Source organism: Phaenicophaeus curvirostris, chromosome 2 (genome assembly GCF_032191515.1).
Source record: "Phaenicophaeus curvirostris isolate KB17595 chromosome 2, BPBGC_Pcur_1.0, whole genome shotgun sequence".
Lineage (NCBI taxonomy): Eukaryota > Metazoa > Chordata > Aves > Cuculiformes > Cuculidae > Phaenicophaeus > Phaenicophaeus curvirostris.
In genome coordinates, this window is record NC_091393.1 from 101486205 (window position 1) to 101502343 (window position 16139).

Sequence of the window (16139 nt, forward strand, 5' to 3'; positions counted from 1 at the left end):
CAAATAACAGAAAACATCTAAATGCGTATATGTATAAAAAACGTAATGTGCTGGTTTTCTGTGTGAACAGTGGTTTTATACAGGTGATTACATTTATGTCTTTCAAGACTGATTGTCCCTAATACTGTTTAGTTTAGTGTATGGCTCTTGTTTCCTTTATTTAGTCTGTATCAAGGAACAATTTCTGAGAATGTCCAATTTGAAAGCGATCTAGTCTTTCCCATGAGAAGCTGGTATCAGATGAGGCTTGGGGGAGGAGGGGGAGGGAGCAGGATCTGTATGCAACTATACCTTGTAACAGTTTGGAATGTGTAGAAATTGCAGTTTTATATGTTAAAAGCGTTTTCTGTTGTTTACTTTTTACTATGTTATGTTTCTGAAAGTAGAAAAAGTATTCTTCAAAAAAAATATTATTTTTATTTGCCATTTGATTTTGCATTTGGTGTGATAAGTGACCTTTGGATATAAGATATTCCTCGTAAGTCTAGCATGATAGCTGTCCTTGAGGTCTAATTACAGTCTGTTCCTCTGGCCCTGAAGTTCTCACTAAAAATGCATTTATGATCTGAGCTTCATTTGTTCATAGTTAAAATTATATTGCCCCCTTCTTTGCAGTTGATTTATATTTTTCCTTATCTGTAATTTTTTTTATTTAGTAGCTTTATTAATAGGATAGTTTTATTTTTCTTACTTTGGGAGACTATGTTGTTTCTAGTATTATAATACACTTGTAGCAGATCACCCTTTGTGGAAGCTTAAATGAAAACTTGGGTCACTTACCTAAAGCTAGCCAAGTAAAATGGGAGGCAGGGGAAACAGCAAGGATTTTTTATTTTTTCTGAAATGTTTTAAATTTTTACTTTGACCATCATGTGTTTTGGCTTCTCATCAGCTACTTGAATAAACAATAACATTTTAAGTATGTCTGATTTATTTTTTTAAAGAACATCTAAAAAATTATACACTAGAAGATATTAAAAGTCAAGTAGTTAATAGTTATTACTTTGTGTCAGTTAAGCAGCTTGTTTTTATATGGTGTTTCTGTGACAAAAAGATCTCTAAACCATCTTGTTGTAAAGGTTCAGTAAAATGAGACATTGCAAGTATGCAAAATGAACCTATTTTCTACATCATATTTGTAGAATATATTCAGCTGGAATTTATCTACATAAATTCCTACATACATCCGTCTGTTGTCTTTCCGCTGGTTAGTTCTTTCTTGGATGGATCTGTTTAAGGCCTTCCACGTTCTGTTTTTTCCATACATTAATATTAGCCTTATCTTCAGGTTTTTTGTCTATAGATGTCTATAGTACTAGAGTGAAGTTACTTCACATGGAGTGGGACAATTTTACACCTGCAGTCATAGAATCATAGAATCATAGAATAGTTAGGGTTGGAAGGGACCTTAAAGATCATCTAGCTCCAACCCCCCTGCCATGGGGTCTGGCGGGGAAGGGGGGGGGTTGCCATGATCCCACTAGACCAGGCTGCCCAAGGCCCCATCTAACCTGGCCTTGAAAACCTCCAGGGAAGGGGCATCCACAACTTCCCTTAATTTACAGGTTACTTCTCTCAGCCTCACACTCCTTGGACTTTCCTACCCAGCCCCCCTACTTAGGTAGCTGCCACCTTGACTATTCAGTGGTTTACAAAGCCAACACAGAAGTGGGTGGTTTTTGGTTAGGTTGGTAACTGGAATTCACTCAATTCCCAGTCTGGCTCTCTGGATTCCTGCAGAAGCACTAATGATTGTTGGGAGTAGTTGAAATGTGCGGCTATGGATGCAGTTAGTAGTGTGGGCTTGAACTGGGTTATGGTAATCTTGAAATTGGATCTAGCGTAGGGCAAAGGTGTTTGTGTGCATGAAAAGTAAGAGAGAAAAGGAAGGTCTGGGGAGTGAGAAGGTCTAAGAGGCTTTAACTGAGAAGAAAAATTTGCTAGAGCAACTGTAAGAAACAGGAAGAAAGCTGAGCCCAGAGAGCTCAGGAGTAAATTAGGGAGGACGCCTCTAACTTTGCTAGCTTGTGAGTGCCTGGAGAAAGAAACAGCCACTAGAAACGGGGGTAAAGGAGCTGAGCCTCCGCTTGGAGTGCCATTGCTGAGAGACATACTGATAGATCATGGAATGACTGGCTGTAAAGCTCTGGAGCATGTATTATCAATTCTTATTGATGAGAGCACACAAGCTGCCACTACGACGTGCTTCAGATGCTCTCAGAGCACACAAGTGCACCTCAGCGCACCCTGTGGGAATCACTGCCTTTGGCGTGAAGCTAAGGGAAAGGCTTATCCACCAAATCAATTTGCAAGAAGGGAATTTGTCACAGTAAAGTTTTTGGAAAAGGGTTTACATGATTGTTACTACTGGGTTTGAAACACTGGATGCGTCAGAGACTCGGGAGACTGTGGATTAAGGAGGATCTAAGGCAAGCAGGATGTGTGAATATGGGAGGGAATAAAAAGACAGGCTTTATTTACAAGTGGATGAGTTTGTCTGACTACAAGCCCATTCAAGGTAGAAGAAAACTAGTTTGAAAGGAGAGGCAGACATCAATTGGAAATGAAGTCACAAGCAGCAAGGGAGTCCTTACAGAACTGACTAAACTTCCCACTGGACTGGAGGCTGGCTGATGTTGTGCCCATCTACAAGAAGGGTCGCAGGGAGGACCCAGGGAACTACAGGCCTGTCAGTCTGACCTCAGTGCCAGGGAAAGTCATGGAGCAGGTGATCTTGAGTGCTATCATGAAGCACATGCAAGAGAACCGGGTGATCAGGCCCAGTCAACATGGGTTCACAAAAGGTCTTGCCAAACTAACCTGATTGCCTTCTGTGACAAAGTGACTCGGCTGCTGGATGAGGGAAAGGCTGTGGATGTGGTCTTCCTGGACTTCAGTAAAGCCTTTGACACAGTTTCTCACAGCATTCTGCTTCGGAAACTGTCAGCCTCTGGCCTGGACAGGCGCACACTCTCCTGGGTGGAAAACTGGTTGGATGGCCGGGCCCAGAGAGTGGTGGGAAATGGTGTGAAATCCAGCTGGAGGCCAGTGGCAAGTGGGGTTCCCCAGGGCTCAGTGCTGGGTCCAGCCCTGTTCAATGTCTTTATCAATGACCTGGATGAAGGCATCGAGTGCACCCTTAGCAAGTTTGCGGACGACACTAAGCTGGGTGGAAGTGTCGATCTGCTGGAGGGTCGGGAGGCTCTGCAAAGGGATCTGAACAGGCTGGACCGCTGGGCAGAGTCCAATGGCATGAGGTTTAACAAGGCCAAATGCCGGGTCCTGCAGTTGGGGCACAACAACCCTGTGCAGTGCTACAGACTAGGAGAAGTCTGTCTAGAAAGCTGCCTGGAGGAGAGGGACCTGGGGGTGTTGGTTGACAGCCGACTGAACATGAGCCAGCAGTGTGCCCAGGTGACCAAGAAGGCCAATGGCATCTTGGCTTGTATCAGAAACGGCGTGACCAGCAGGTCCAGGGAGGTTATTCTCCGTCTGTACTCAGCACTGGTGAGACTGCTCCTTGAATCCTGTGTTCAGTTCTGGGCCCCTCACCACAAGAAGGATGTTGAGGCTCTGGAGCGAGTCCAGAGAAGAGCAACAAAGCTGGTGAGGGGGCTGGAGAGCAGGTCTTATGAGGAGCAGCTGAGAAAGCTGGGGTTGTTTAGCCTGGAGAAGAGAAGGCTGAGGGGAGACCTCATTGCTCTCTACAGCTACCTGAAAGGAGGTTGTAGAGAGGAGGGTGCTGGCCTCTTCTCCCAAGTGACAGGGGACAGGACAAGAGGGAATGGCCTCAAGCTCCACCAGGGGAGGTTTAGGCTGGACATTAGGAAAAAATTCTTCACAGAAAGGGTCATTGGGCACTGGAACAGTCTGCCCAGGGAGGTGGTTGATTCACCTTCCCTGGAGGTGTTTAAGGCCCGGGTGGACGAGGTGCTAAGGAGCATGGTTTAGTGTTTGATCATCGAGGTTGGACTGGATGATCCAGTGGGTCTCTTCCAACCTGGTTATTCTATGATTCTATGAAAGCCAACAAATGTGCAGGAATGATAACGAGTGCAGTTGCTCCTATTGCTTTTCTGTCTGTACTTTTTTTTCAATTAAAAAAAAATACTTGAGAGGCTTCATAACCAATTATTAATGTTCTTGAAGCTGCATGTGTCCCTAAAGAGAGGTGCTGTGAATCTAGTATCCATGAACTTCTTATTCAGAATAAGCCAGGAACTTAAAAGCTTAAGATTTAAGTGTTGATTGTGAGGACATAAATTACCTGAGCTGTAAAATCATAATTTCTGCTAAGGAACGAGAGAGAGAGAGAGCTTCAATTAAGATCCAGTAGGAGAAGCCCTGCCAGATACGTCACTGCCTCTTTTGGTTGTGGTTTAGATCAACATAAGTTAAGTGCAGCTTCAGTGTGATTGTTCCTGTTTTAAGCTTCCTGCAGATTTTCAGGAGCAATATTATTTTTAGATACAGAAAACAAAGGAAAAATTGTGTATGTAGCTTCTATATTGATTAACAATTATTAGTAAATAAGACCAGTTGAAGTTGGTCTGTGTGCGAGATGTAGAATGCATAAATGGGAAAATAGCAGGTTTCTCCAACTAGTGCATGTACCTCCCTGGGTTTTTTGACCTGGGGCATAAGCTTCAGTATTTTGATTACTTTTACAGTCTGCACTCTTTATGTGACTGTTGTAGCTTTTAAAGGACCGGTTGCCTTAAGAAAAACTGAAGAACAGCTATATGGGACCTTTTCAAACTATTGCAGTGAAAAGTCAGGAGCTAACTGTCCTACTTGTTAGAGTGTGTTTTTTAAGTAGAGTGATGTGTGGATGAAGGAAGTTTTATAAATGTGTGAATATATGCAAGATCCTATAAGTTAGAATTAAATTTGTTGCTACTAAATTATTATCATGTTTAGTGTCAAGTTCAAAGGAATTTATGTTAATGAAACAGTGCCTGCAAAATTCAGAAAATAGAGGTTTTATGAACCTCTAGGTTTTATGAACCTTTAGGCTGGGCAAGTCTTTTTTTAGAAACTGTCTATAGTTGAGAAGGTGTTTTTTGTGGTCAGCTTGACCTAAATTGTTTGTGAGAGATGGTTTCTTCAGCACTGTGCTTTAGCCTTAAGAGAGTCAAGTGCCATGGTAATTTGTGGTGTTTAGAATAAAAAGTAGTATCAGGTGGTACCTGTCTTGTAGCCTTCTTGTCAGTTTTGTACTTTGTCCAGTTTTGTGTAAGGATCTTTAAAGCCTTCTAGGAGCGAGACAGAAAAGTGTTTTTTAAAGTTCAATAATATCCTATTGAGAGTGTGCTTTTTGTATATTTTTATATTTGTGTGTGTGCGCATATAGATGAAAATATGTGTATGTGCATATGTAATGTCCATATTTCAAAGAAGTCCTAAGTATTTTTTTGTGTGATTGTTCTCTGAAGTGGTATGCTTCTTAACTTTTCTTTCTGATCTGTGCTAGCAGACTTTCGTTAGCTTTGGTTTTTGGAAACTTGTACTGATAGATTACATAGGACCTCAAAAGGCCGAGGTTGGAGAAAAGGTTGAGGCAGGGGTTCTGAAGAGCTTGCTTCTGTTGGAGAACCCTTCCCACAAAGCTTGATTGTGCTGTAGCTTTGTAAGCATGTGATAATCGAAATTTTATGTGAAATATGGGAATGAATACTTACTTTTGTTAATGGTCAGCTTAAAAGGAGCACTGACATTCTCAGTTTGTGTAGCAATTAAGTAATTGTAGAAGTGTATGGTAATTTAGGATAAGGAGGAAATGAGAATTGTGCATTAATAGTTGAAGAAAGATATGTAGCCACTAGACAGAATCCATTGCCCTAGTGTATAATGAGTTGATGCCTAAGTGGAGATGCAGACTACTACTGATGTTTGGCTTGTTAGAGTCTATGAGCATTTTTTAAATTGAAATGGGGCATTTGATAATATTTAATTGAAATATTTGGGTTTTGAATTCAGTACATAACTGCTACGGTTTCCAGCTGTAATAAATGTGGTAAGCATTTATCATTTTGTCAATCAGTGATTTGTTATGGTTGAATGTCAGTATAGACATGTCTGTACTAGAAAGTACATTACTAGCTAGTGTGAAATAACTTTATCCATATACTGCACGTTGACAGCATTATTGTGGGGTTCTGGGGGGGAGTGTTATTTTCCTGATCAGGAAAAGGAAATGAAGGTCTCGTGATCATCTGAAAATGCAGACATTTGAAATCTGAGGAGAGGGAATCATGTGCCAGGTTAATGAATAAAATTGTTGAAGGATGCTCATATTTTAAAGTGCACATCAATCAGTAGTTCCCAGTGAAGCTTATGAAGAAGATTTAATAAGAAGAGGATTAGAAGAAGGGGCTGTTCTTAATCACTGATTTTCACAGCAGTATTCAAGAATACTGTGCTGTTTCTGTTTTCAAGTTAGTTGCATCTAAACTTCACCTCTTTACTGAAGCAAAAACTGTGTAGGTTTGGTTGAGGGCTTCAGTTTTCAATATAAAAATACATTTACAAAATATTTTTTATTTTTCAACAAAGATAAACTCTAAGAAAAATACATCAATTGCACAGGGTTGGTTTTTTTCCTACTAATACGTTTATGGTTTTGTTTTCTTTAGTATCAGACATTGAAGGTGCTGATGGGTTGCAGCTCAGAAAGGAACATGCCCTCAAGATATTTGCTTACATCAATTCCTGGACACAAAGGTAATTTTGGATCGAGTTTGATGTTGATGGTACTGGATCTCAACAGGAGGTTTCCCTTCTTAAAAAAATACAGTAGTGCAAATTAGAATGGGCAAGTTATTAATGTGTAGCTAAGTGGTACTTGGAGAGTAAAGGACATTTAATCATGTTATCAGTACATTTTGGGCAAAGCATATTTTTAATCCGATTGGCATTCTGGATGCTGTAGTAATTGTGTAGCAATGAATAGCTTTACTGCAATGACAAATAATGTGTGTTCCTGGTTTAATGTGAAATTTTCTGACCTCCTTCTGTGGAGGCAGGGTAGGGTAAGAGTTTGATAAAAGATCGCTCTGAATGGCACTATCATGTCAAATTTGTCTCAGTGTCCTAATAATCTGAGACCAGATGCAGCCTATAGGTACTGAACTGATAAAGAAAATCCTTTGCACATGGATGTCTTAAATTCACTACATTTTAATCTGTTATTTCAATTACTGTTGTTGTGTTTTGTATTGTTTTTTTAAAGTAGTTAAATGAGCTATACTGCTTACCTTACAGCTACTTATTTTTTTTTACAGCACAAGGAAGTGCATGGATATTAGTTTTTTAGAAAGAATCTACAGTCAGGACGTTTGGTATTCACTGTTCAGCAGGGGTCACAAGACCAAACTGAATCATAAGAGATATTGGGGAAAGTGTAGAGAATAAACTGGAATGCGTTATTCTTCTGAATAGAAAACTAAAAGAAAAATGCGTGCCACATTTTGGATACATGTAAAAAAATCAGAATCCTCCTCTTCCTCATTCTACCTAAAGAAGGCATTTGAAGCAAATTCATTATCTTCTGCAGTATGCTGTTAGACACAGAGGAGGAATTTTAAATCAAAATAAATATCTGCAACAGAAACCGGGATCCTGTCACTTCTTGACAGGTCCTGGATTTCAAGTTTGTCTGAGAACAATTGCAGCCTAGTCCTTTTCCAGGTCATCATATGTTCAACACATTGTGTTCAACAGCTAGCAGCGTGACAAATCCAACCTGGAGAAAAATAAAAACAGAATAGCGTTTAACTGTCTTTTCTTGTGGTTGCTTTTTACTTCCTATCTGTATAGTTCCATACTGTAAGAGTATAGAAAACAGTCCTTAACCTATTCCAAGCAAAGTCTAATGAAGAGGCCACAGGGAGGAGTTTTACTTTACATTTTAATTTCATGTCCTGTTTCTGCTCTGCCAAATAGGCTTTTGAGAGTTCTGCTTGTTATTTTGTGCTTGAGGGCTTCCTTAACTACTTTTTATTTTGTTACCTATAGTCTAAATCTCTGCCTTCCTTCAGAAGATCTGTTGGCAACTCACCCTGAAGAATACCTTTTTCTTCAATCTGCTCGTAGTGTTTAATTTCAGTTTTCTTATGGAAATTATGTTCAAGGAGTCATATTTGTAACATACTCATTTTTTCATGTATCTTTAATTTTTGGTGGAGCTCTTCTTCCTGTGAACACATTCAGATACGTGAAGATTTGGAAGCTTTGCGCAACCTCTGTCTTGCGAGAGGAGGCAAGGGAAGGTGCCTTAGTCCAGCAACAGAGAATTCTCCAATATTGTTTGGAGAATACATGAGAAATTTTCATCTGACTTTGTTTTCATTGTTATTAAGAATAATGTGTTGCAGCCGAGTTGTGCAGTAGTTTGTAGGCCTAAGGGATGGACCTTTTGTACATAGTTTTCCCCCTGGATAAATGCTTGAAGATACACTTGTTTTTGCCTGCAATTCTTTGTTATCATTTGTTAATATGAAAATACATCTACAAGTAACTCACAAGAATCTTTTTCAAATGGATTAAGGCGTGCTCCACCTAAACAATATGAAAAGGATTTTTCTTGCTGCATAGATGGAACAGGAGGTTTTAGATGCTTGCATCATTGTATCTGTGATGGAATAAGGGAGTACTGAATGTTATCTTTCTGTCTAACCCACTGAAAAAAAAGATGCCTGTATTCAGAACATAAATGCTTTAAGAGTTGTAGCTCAAGGGCGTGGTTGTAGTCCATCAAGAAAGGCAGCATCCTTTACCTGTCATTGTTCCCTTTTTTTCCCTTAAAAATTATAATTTATTAAGCCCAGTTTCTAGATTAAATGCTATGCTTTGCAGAAGAATTTTTTTAATCACTTCTTACTGATGACTTCTTGCCCTATCTTTTACTTGCTAGTTTCTTTCAGAAATGGTGTGTTTAAGTTTTATATTATTTTAGTATCTAAGAACTCTTGTCATGGGCTGGAGTCGATTATTCTCCATGTAACAGGAGAAGGGTCTCTGTTGTGAGGCAGCTGACAGTTTATATAGCAGTTACATCATTCAGTTGAGTCTTACTGAGGAAGAGCAGAGTCCATCTCAATGATTGTGTTACAAGCGTGTAGCTTTTAATTTTAGTCTTCATTGAATCACCCTGTGTCATTGATTGCTTTCTTCTTTATGATTTCCAGGATTTAGATCCTTTCAGGGGAGTATCCTCCACCATTTGTTCACAATGAGGAGGCTGCTTCTTTGTATGGAAGAAGCAAATGTTCCCAGACAACAGGTTCTAGGGTTTCTGTCTTGAAGAGGTTTATGCACCCAGAATCTCTTTGACATAGAATTATCTTTGCCCACAACTAGAGCTCTATTACAAACTCTTCTAACTTGGCTGATTTGATACGTTTTTCTCATTATATTGATAAGGGGATGGTGTGTAGCCTTCCCCTTTGTTCTTTTCAGCTTACAATTTGTCAATAGATATTCAGAGTAATAGTCTCTGAACCTACAAAGTCGAAGTAATGAAGAAACTTGATACTGCTTTTTCCCATGTGGATAAAGGATACTAGTGTGCATGGGATTTCTATCCAAATGCAGATTAAGAAAGTGAGTTTAAACACTCAATTAAAAATATAATTATTTTACAGCCCTGTTGATTTAAAAATTACAGTAATTAGTCCTTACACAGCTGCAAACATGTCAGGTGGTTTATTGCAGTAAATACCAATAGAGAAAAGCAGATGAGGAGGTGGATTCAAGGACATACTGAAGAACAGTGCTGCTTTGATGACCTCGACCCTAAGATTTCTTTTGTATGTTTCACTCGCAGCTGCTAAACAATAAGGTGGACTTCATAGTTTTGGTAGGCATTTGGAAGTAATGGGATGTTCACAAGGTTTAAAGAAGGCTTTGTGACTCCCACTTGCTTCTGGGTAGTCTGTTTCATTTGGATTTCCTTGCTTTTATGGGTCTGACAAATATTTTGTTGTTTAAAATGTTTTAATATGAAGAGTTCTTTTGGTCAAGTTACCTGTTTTGATGTTAGCTACTTCAGAGATTTTTATTAATTTGTTTATTTTCCTGTTTTCTTACAGGCAATGTCTATGCTGTTTCAAGGAGTATAAACATTTGGAGATCTTTAACCAAGTAGTATGTGCGCTTATTAACTTAGTGATTGCCCAAGTTCAAGCTCTGCGGGACCAGCTCTGTAAACATTGCACTATTAATATAGATTCAACATGGCAAGATCAGAGTAATCATGCTGATGAGCCCCTGAATGTAGAAAGAGAGTCTCATGAAGAAGAAAATGGAGAACGGCAAAAGTCTATAGAGAAAAAATTGGATCCTGCAAGAACTTGTATTCTGACAGAGGAGGAGTCTGCAAAGAACACTGATGCTTTTAGCTTATGGAGCACTGATGAGAAGGAAAAGTTGTTGCTGTGTGTGGCAAAAATCTTTCAGATTCAGTTTCCACTGTACACTGCTTATAAGCATAATACTCATCCCACAATAGAGGTATATTTTATCTTTATTTGTATGTTTATTTACTGAAAGGTTATTTGTTCTCATTAATGAGTAGACTGTGTGCATTTGATAGTTGCTTTCACACAGGTTGGGTAAATTCAGGTCTTCTGTTGACTTTGGTAGAACTTTTTAGAGAAACGTTTTAAAAGACACATACTCTTACACTTTCCTTAGAATATGCTTAATTGTTATAGGTAATATATTGATAAATGTTGGATGGAACTGTACTCTGAGTTATCGTACTGCTTAAATAACAGGAAGGCAAAAAGGGAGCTATAGCGAAGCCTTTCTTTCAGAATGTAACCCAGTAATAGCTTACTAATTTCTTTTCATTGCAATCTGTTGTTTTAGAAGCAAAGCTTCATAAACAAAACTTTGTGCAAGACCAAACTTACTTGTTTGAACAGTTGTGTAATTGACAGGAATAACTGAGCTCTACACAGTAGCTTTGTTCCATGGTGTTGATTTTTCTCTATGATATTTCTGATGACTACTGTTCCCATCTCCCATATTTTCTTCTGAGAAACACCAGACAAAAAGTTTCAAAAATCCTACAGTGTTTAATTCACAGTTTCTGGAATAAGTATGATGGTGTTAGCATTTATAGTTGAGACAATATAGTTCTTGGAAAGGTTGGATTTTGATCCACCTTGTAGCAGACTAATAACAAAAACCCAGTTCTTTTACAATATTTTTATGTGATGAAGATGAATATTAAGCTGTATAATAAAGCTTCTAGCCCACAAACTCTTGGGGAAGTCAAAGAGGAGAGTTAAACTACAGCCAAGCCAGTATTTTTTTATTTTTTATTTAGAGAGTTCTGAGAGTTCTGCTGGAGCTCTGGGTGCTTAAGTTTGCTTTTTAAACTTAAGTCCAAAAAGAGAAGATATTAAGTGATATATAATTTTTAATTATGTGTGCTAAAGCAATCAGAGGATATAATCAATTCTTGTTGAATAAATGCTGTCGTATCTGACAATAAATCTAGTTAAAACCCACAACATAGCAGGTTTTTGGGTGGGCTGGATTTTGATTCCTGGTCCTATTCCAAAACATATGGGCTTAACTTAACAGACATTTCACGAATATATGTGTATAGAAAAATGAGGCAAAGTTAGAATTTGTGGATTTCAGGTTTCCCATCATTCATTCTGGCCTGCCTTTTAATCTTTCACCACACATAAATAAATCTGTAGTTCAGCCTCTGCAAGTAGGAGCTGTAGAGGGTAGATCTGTCTTGTCAGTTAAAAAAATAAATCAATGACTACTTGAGTGATTTCACTTCTGTATTCCCGTGGGACGCCTACTGAAACTAGCTTCGTAGAAATATATAGCGAACGGTTCTGGAACAGCTTTTCTTTGCATAAGTACACTTGCTTCTTTTAAATGACAATTTCATGTATTTTTTTCTTATCTTTCAATTTCGCTTCCAAATGATAAAAAGAAAATCTCAAAGTGCCTAGTGAGATTTCTTTCACTTGATGTGCAGCCATAAAGTGCTTTGGACACAAATATGCTCTAGGTGACTGACTATCCCTCTAGATGAACTAGTATGTGTGGTTTGATCATTTGAATCATTTAATACATTCATTAGCTATCCTAAAAACATAACTTTAAGGGAAGCTGAGAATGAACAACGCTTTTCTGCTGTACATGCAGGTGAGGGAGATTTTTTTTACTTTTCTGCTAGGCTGTGTTTCAATGTATGGATTGTGGAGGAATACTAGCCTGCCATATTTGTTGTTTAACTTTTTTTTGCGAGAGAATTTCTTTGTTTGCATTTGAAATGTCCCAATATCAATCTTTGTTTCTCTCAAAATGAGTTTTTCTATATTTAGGGAGCACTAGGGTTCTGTTGTTCTAAAATAGTAATGTTAGCTATCTTAATGTCAAAGCTTTCTGTCACCATAAGTATCTCATTTATTGAAGCTTAGAATTTAACTTTGGATTTCAGTCTAGATCACATTTTTGTTGAATTGAGACAAGTTATTAGTCCCAGTAATGGGACCAGTCTTTGTTCTAGATCAGGCTTGGACTCAGTCCTCAGGAAATCATAAAATAAAAAGCCCAATTGTTAGTGTACATCTATGCTTGTAAGCTAAACAGAGTTCTGAACAGACCAAACCAGCCAAGAATTTTTTGGGATAAGCTAGCGTAGCATTCTCTCTAAGCATTTCTTTTGCCCTGGAATAAGGGAAATTTTCTGATGCAAAACAGCCTCCAATCTCCTTTCTCCTTGACTTCAGAAATTCATTGCTTTAGATTCTTGAGATGAATTCACACAACTTCATTGAGTCATCACATCTAGTAAGGTTTCACTTTGCGTAGAAATGACCAATTAGGCTGTCATTTAAAACTTTCCAATGTAAGGCTTTCACATGGTATTATTACCTTCTGGTAACGATTATCAGTCAATACTACTGTTAGCCTTTGCTCTGCATACACTTCCAGGATCTTTGTTCTTAATGACTACAGACAGAAGATAAGTCTTGAACTCTAATCCTCTTACCAGGTGCTTGCCAAAGCCATTTTACACTTGAGCGTCTAGTGGAGAAGAAAAACAGTCATGTCATGTAGGAGGTTTTGCCTAATTTAAGAATTCACAAAGTTGGATGAAAATGAACAGCAAAGCAAGATTTGCTGGTAGTCAAAAGGGTGTCTGACAATATATGATCCTATAGATTCTCTCCTTAACTGATACAGGCAAAGAATCCCTACATTTCTAAAGTGAGAGAGCGAAGGCTGTAGAACCCTGACTGGTAGCGAGATGGGCTCTGTGCTCCTGACAGCAGAAGCTACCTTGAACAAGTGGCCTTACAGAGGGTGGATATGTTACAGAAATGTGCTGTGTGCAACGACAGTGAAACTACATCATGTGGAACTTATTCAAGCATGTTGACAAGTATATAGTTTTGACTTATGTAGAATGAGTGAGTCTGTATAGGCAGAATGTTTGTCTCGACTTTTCTTAAACTGGTGTGAAGTTGAATGAAACGTGTCTTCCTACTAAGTTTGGATTTCCAAAGCAGAGCACTTTGGTTGCAGTTAGAGGTCAACCTACTTCAGGAAATAAATATTGAAAACAATCAGTAAAGGTAACATCTGGAAACACACCATTTGTGTCTGGTGCCTAGAGAGGTCTTTATACCTACTTTAAATCCTAAACAAAATTAACTCAGAATTTATAGATATAGTTGGTTGGGTTTTTTTGAGAGATGTCCATACTTGAAATTAGTTAGTTTATTTTTTTTATTGGATATATGAGCTATCTTTTAAGAGACCTTGCATATAGGGTAATTTAGGACTGTATGCCCTATTTTTCTTTTCAATCTTACCATATGCAGGAAATGCAGTGCCTAGAATGGAGACTTCAGAGGAAAAAAAGAAATCTAGAAAGTGGAGGGTCTTAAATGCAAGAAGCAACAATGTAAAGTGCATGCCTGAATTTTGCACCGTCCCAGAAAGAAAAATTAATTTGAAGGGAGTTACCCAACTATTTAACAGTTCTTGACAAAGGATTAAATGAAAGGGGGGTGGGGAAGAGGAGCTGTTTAGGTGCCTGTAGCTGTAGGCCCTGATTCTGTGGGGTCTTGTTATCTGTTTCTCTTATTCAAGTAAATATTTAAATGGGAGATATCCCTTTTTAAGTGCCTTCTGCCAAAATTGTGTCTTGTGTCAGACCTCATCTAGTATGTTTTATCTGAAGTGATGGTGGTTTTAATGCCATATTATATTCCTGTGAGTTTTCTTATTGCCTTATAAACTTGATCTTGAGGAATTCTCAGTCTCTGTTCTGTTTCACATCAACATGAAATAAAGTCACATTTCCAGATTCAGTCTCTCAACTGCAACACTTTAAGCTTTGCAGGACTCGCACAACAGCCATCCATGAGCTTTTGATTTCTGTATTCTAAGAACTGTAGTTCACTTGTCAATGAATCTCTATATTATTTAAGAAAATTAATTAATTTCTCACACTGTTTCTGCAGTTTTCCTGAGCAGAGTGCTGAACACCTTTTCTTGATACTTGAAAACGTACCACCTACTGGCTTCAAAGCAATTTTAAAAATAACTTAGAGTATCACGAGTTCAGGCATGACTTAGAGTTCAGGAGAAAAGAAAATAAATGCTTAGGTAGAATATGAGCATATTGAATAATTCAAAATGTTTGTATCATACTTCATCCATCCAAAATCGCTTGCCTCCAGCATCCTCTGGTACAGTTTTAAGCTTACTCCTACACAGCTATTTAAAATATATTCAGGAAACACTATTAAAAAACTCAACTTTATGCTAAACTTATATTTGATTTGTGGATATGAGGACGCAGTGCTTGGTGTGGAGGGATGGGAAGGAGAACAGTGTGTGTTGTAACTACCTGCAGCTATCCATAGCAGTGCTGTGCTTTTATAGTCACATTTTAGATCTTCAGTGCCCTTTTGCCCCCAGCCATCTGCAAGATACAATATGTGTTACAACCATGGTAAAGAAAATTCCTGCTTTATACTGCAAAACAAGTAGATGTTGTGAACATTAAAAAGAAAAGCTGTTTTCCAAACTTGTTTTCAGTTTAGCGGTTCTAGAAAATAGATTTCTTGTTGCAGCGAATAGCAAACAGATTGATAGTGGTACAGTTTCTTCCTCCTCTTCGGTTAGCTCAGTCCTGTAAAGAATATTAGACACTTATTTTATATGATATATTTTGTTACATTTAAAAGAATGTCAGAGTTGAAGTTAAAGAATTTTAATATTCTGATGAGAATGAATAATTTGATAGTTTAGCTCCTCAAGCCATAAAATGTAGGATTGGAGGACATCCTACATTTCATCTAAATTCAGATGTTTGGATATATGGCTCATCTTTATGCAAAAATTGCCTTCTAAAGTACCTAGATTGGTTCTGTTCTGTTTGCAGTGTGAAAGTGGAGCAAGGCTTGAGCTTTTGTCTTCCTTTAAATTAGGGGTTTGGTTTTTTTCTCTTAGTTGCCTATACTAGCTGTTTATGGTCAGTTGTTTTTTGTTCTGTAAGTGTGCTTTTATTGCTTAAGTTAATTTTCATTTTTTTCTTTTTAAACAGGATATTTCTGCTCAAGAAAGCAATATATTAGGGGCGTTCTGTGATATGAATGTAAGTTTTTTATTTTTAAATAGGTGTACATTTCCTAGAAACTTAAAACAGTCATGTTCGCTCCCGTGTATAGATTTGTGTTATACTAATGTAGCTTTTGAATTGCCTCTATATCTGAATGGATCTTGTATTCATTGTTCAAATGCTTCTTTTTCTTTCATTACTATTTCTAGGATGTAGAAGTACCATTGCACTTGCTTCGTTATGTTTGTCTATTTTGTGGAAAAAATGGCCTTTCCCTCATGAAGGATTGTTTTGAGTATGGAACCCCTGAGACGCTGCCATTTCTTATAGCACATGCATTTATCACAGTGGTATCTAATGTAAGTATTGTCTTTGAATTGTTAAATGATAAACACAAAAAGTAAAAAAGAATGAATTCTAGAAGAATTCTGTGTCCAGGGAGGGAGACAAACACTATAAGACTCTCCCTGTTTGGAATGTGAGGTTTACTGGTCTACTGAGCATTTCATCATCCAAGCCCTATGCA

General features: G+C 38.0%; 1 protein-coding gene across 2 annotated transcripts in view; it reads left to right on the forward strand.

Moving 5' to 3' along the window:
* USP34 (ubiquitin specific peptidase 34) overlaps positions 1–16139 on the forward strand; it is a 142889-nt gene that overhangs the window by 14550 nt on the left and 112200 nt on the right. For both annotated transcript variants that reach the window (XM_069850171.1, XM_069850170.1), the window contains exons 2-5: positions 6636–6723; positions 10092–10512; positions 15599–15649; positions 15823–15972. In XM_069850171.1, the coding sequence (XP_069706272.1) occupies positions 6636–6723; positions 10092–10512; positions 15599–15649; positions 15823–15972 (710 nt within the window). The remainder of the gene's footprint in view (positions 1–6635; positions 6724–10091; positions 10513–15598; positions 15650–15822; positions 15973–16139) is intronic.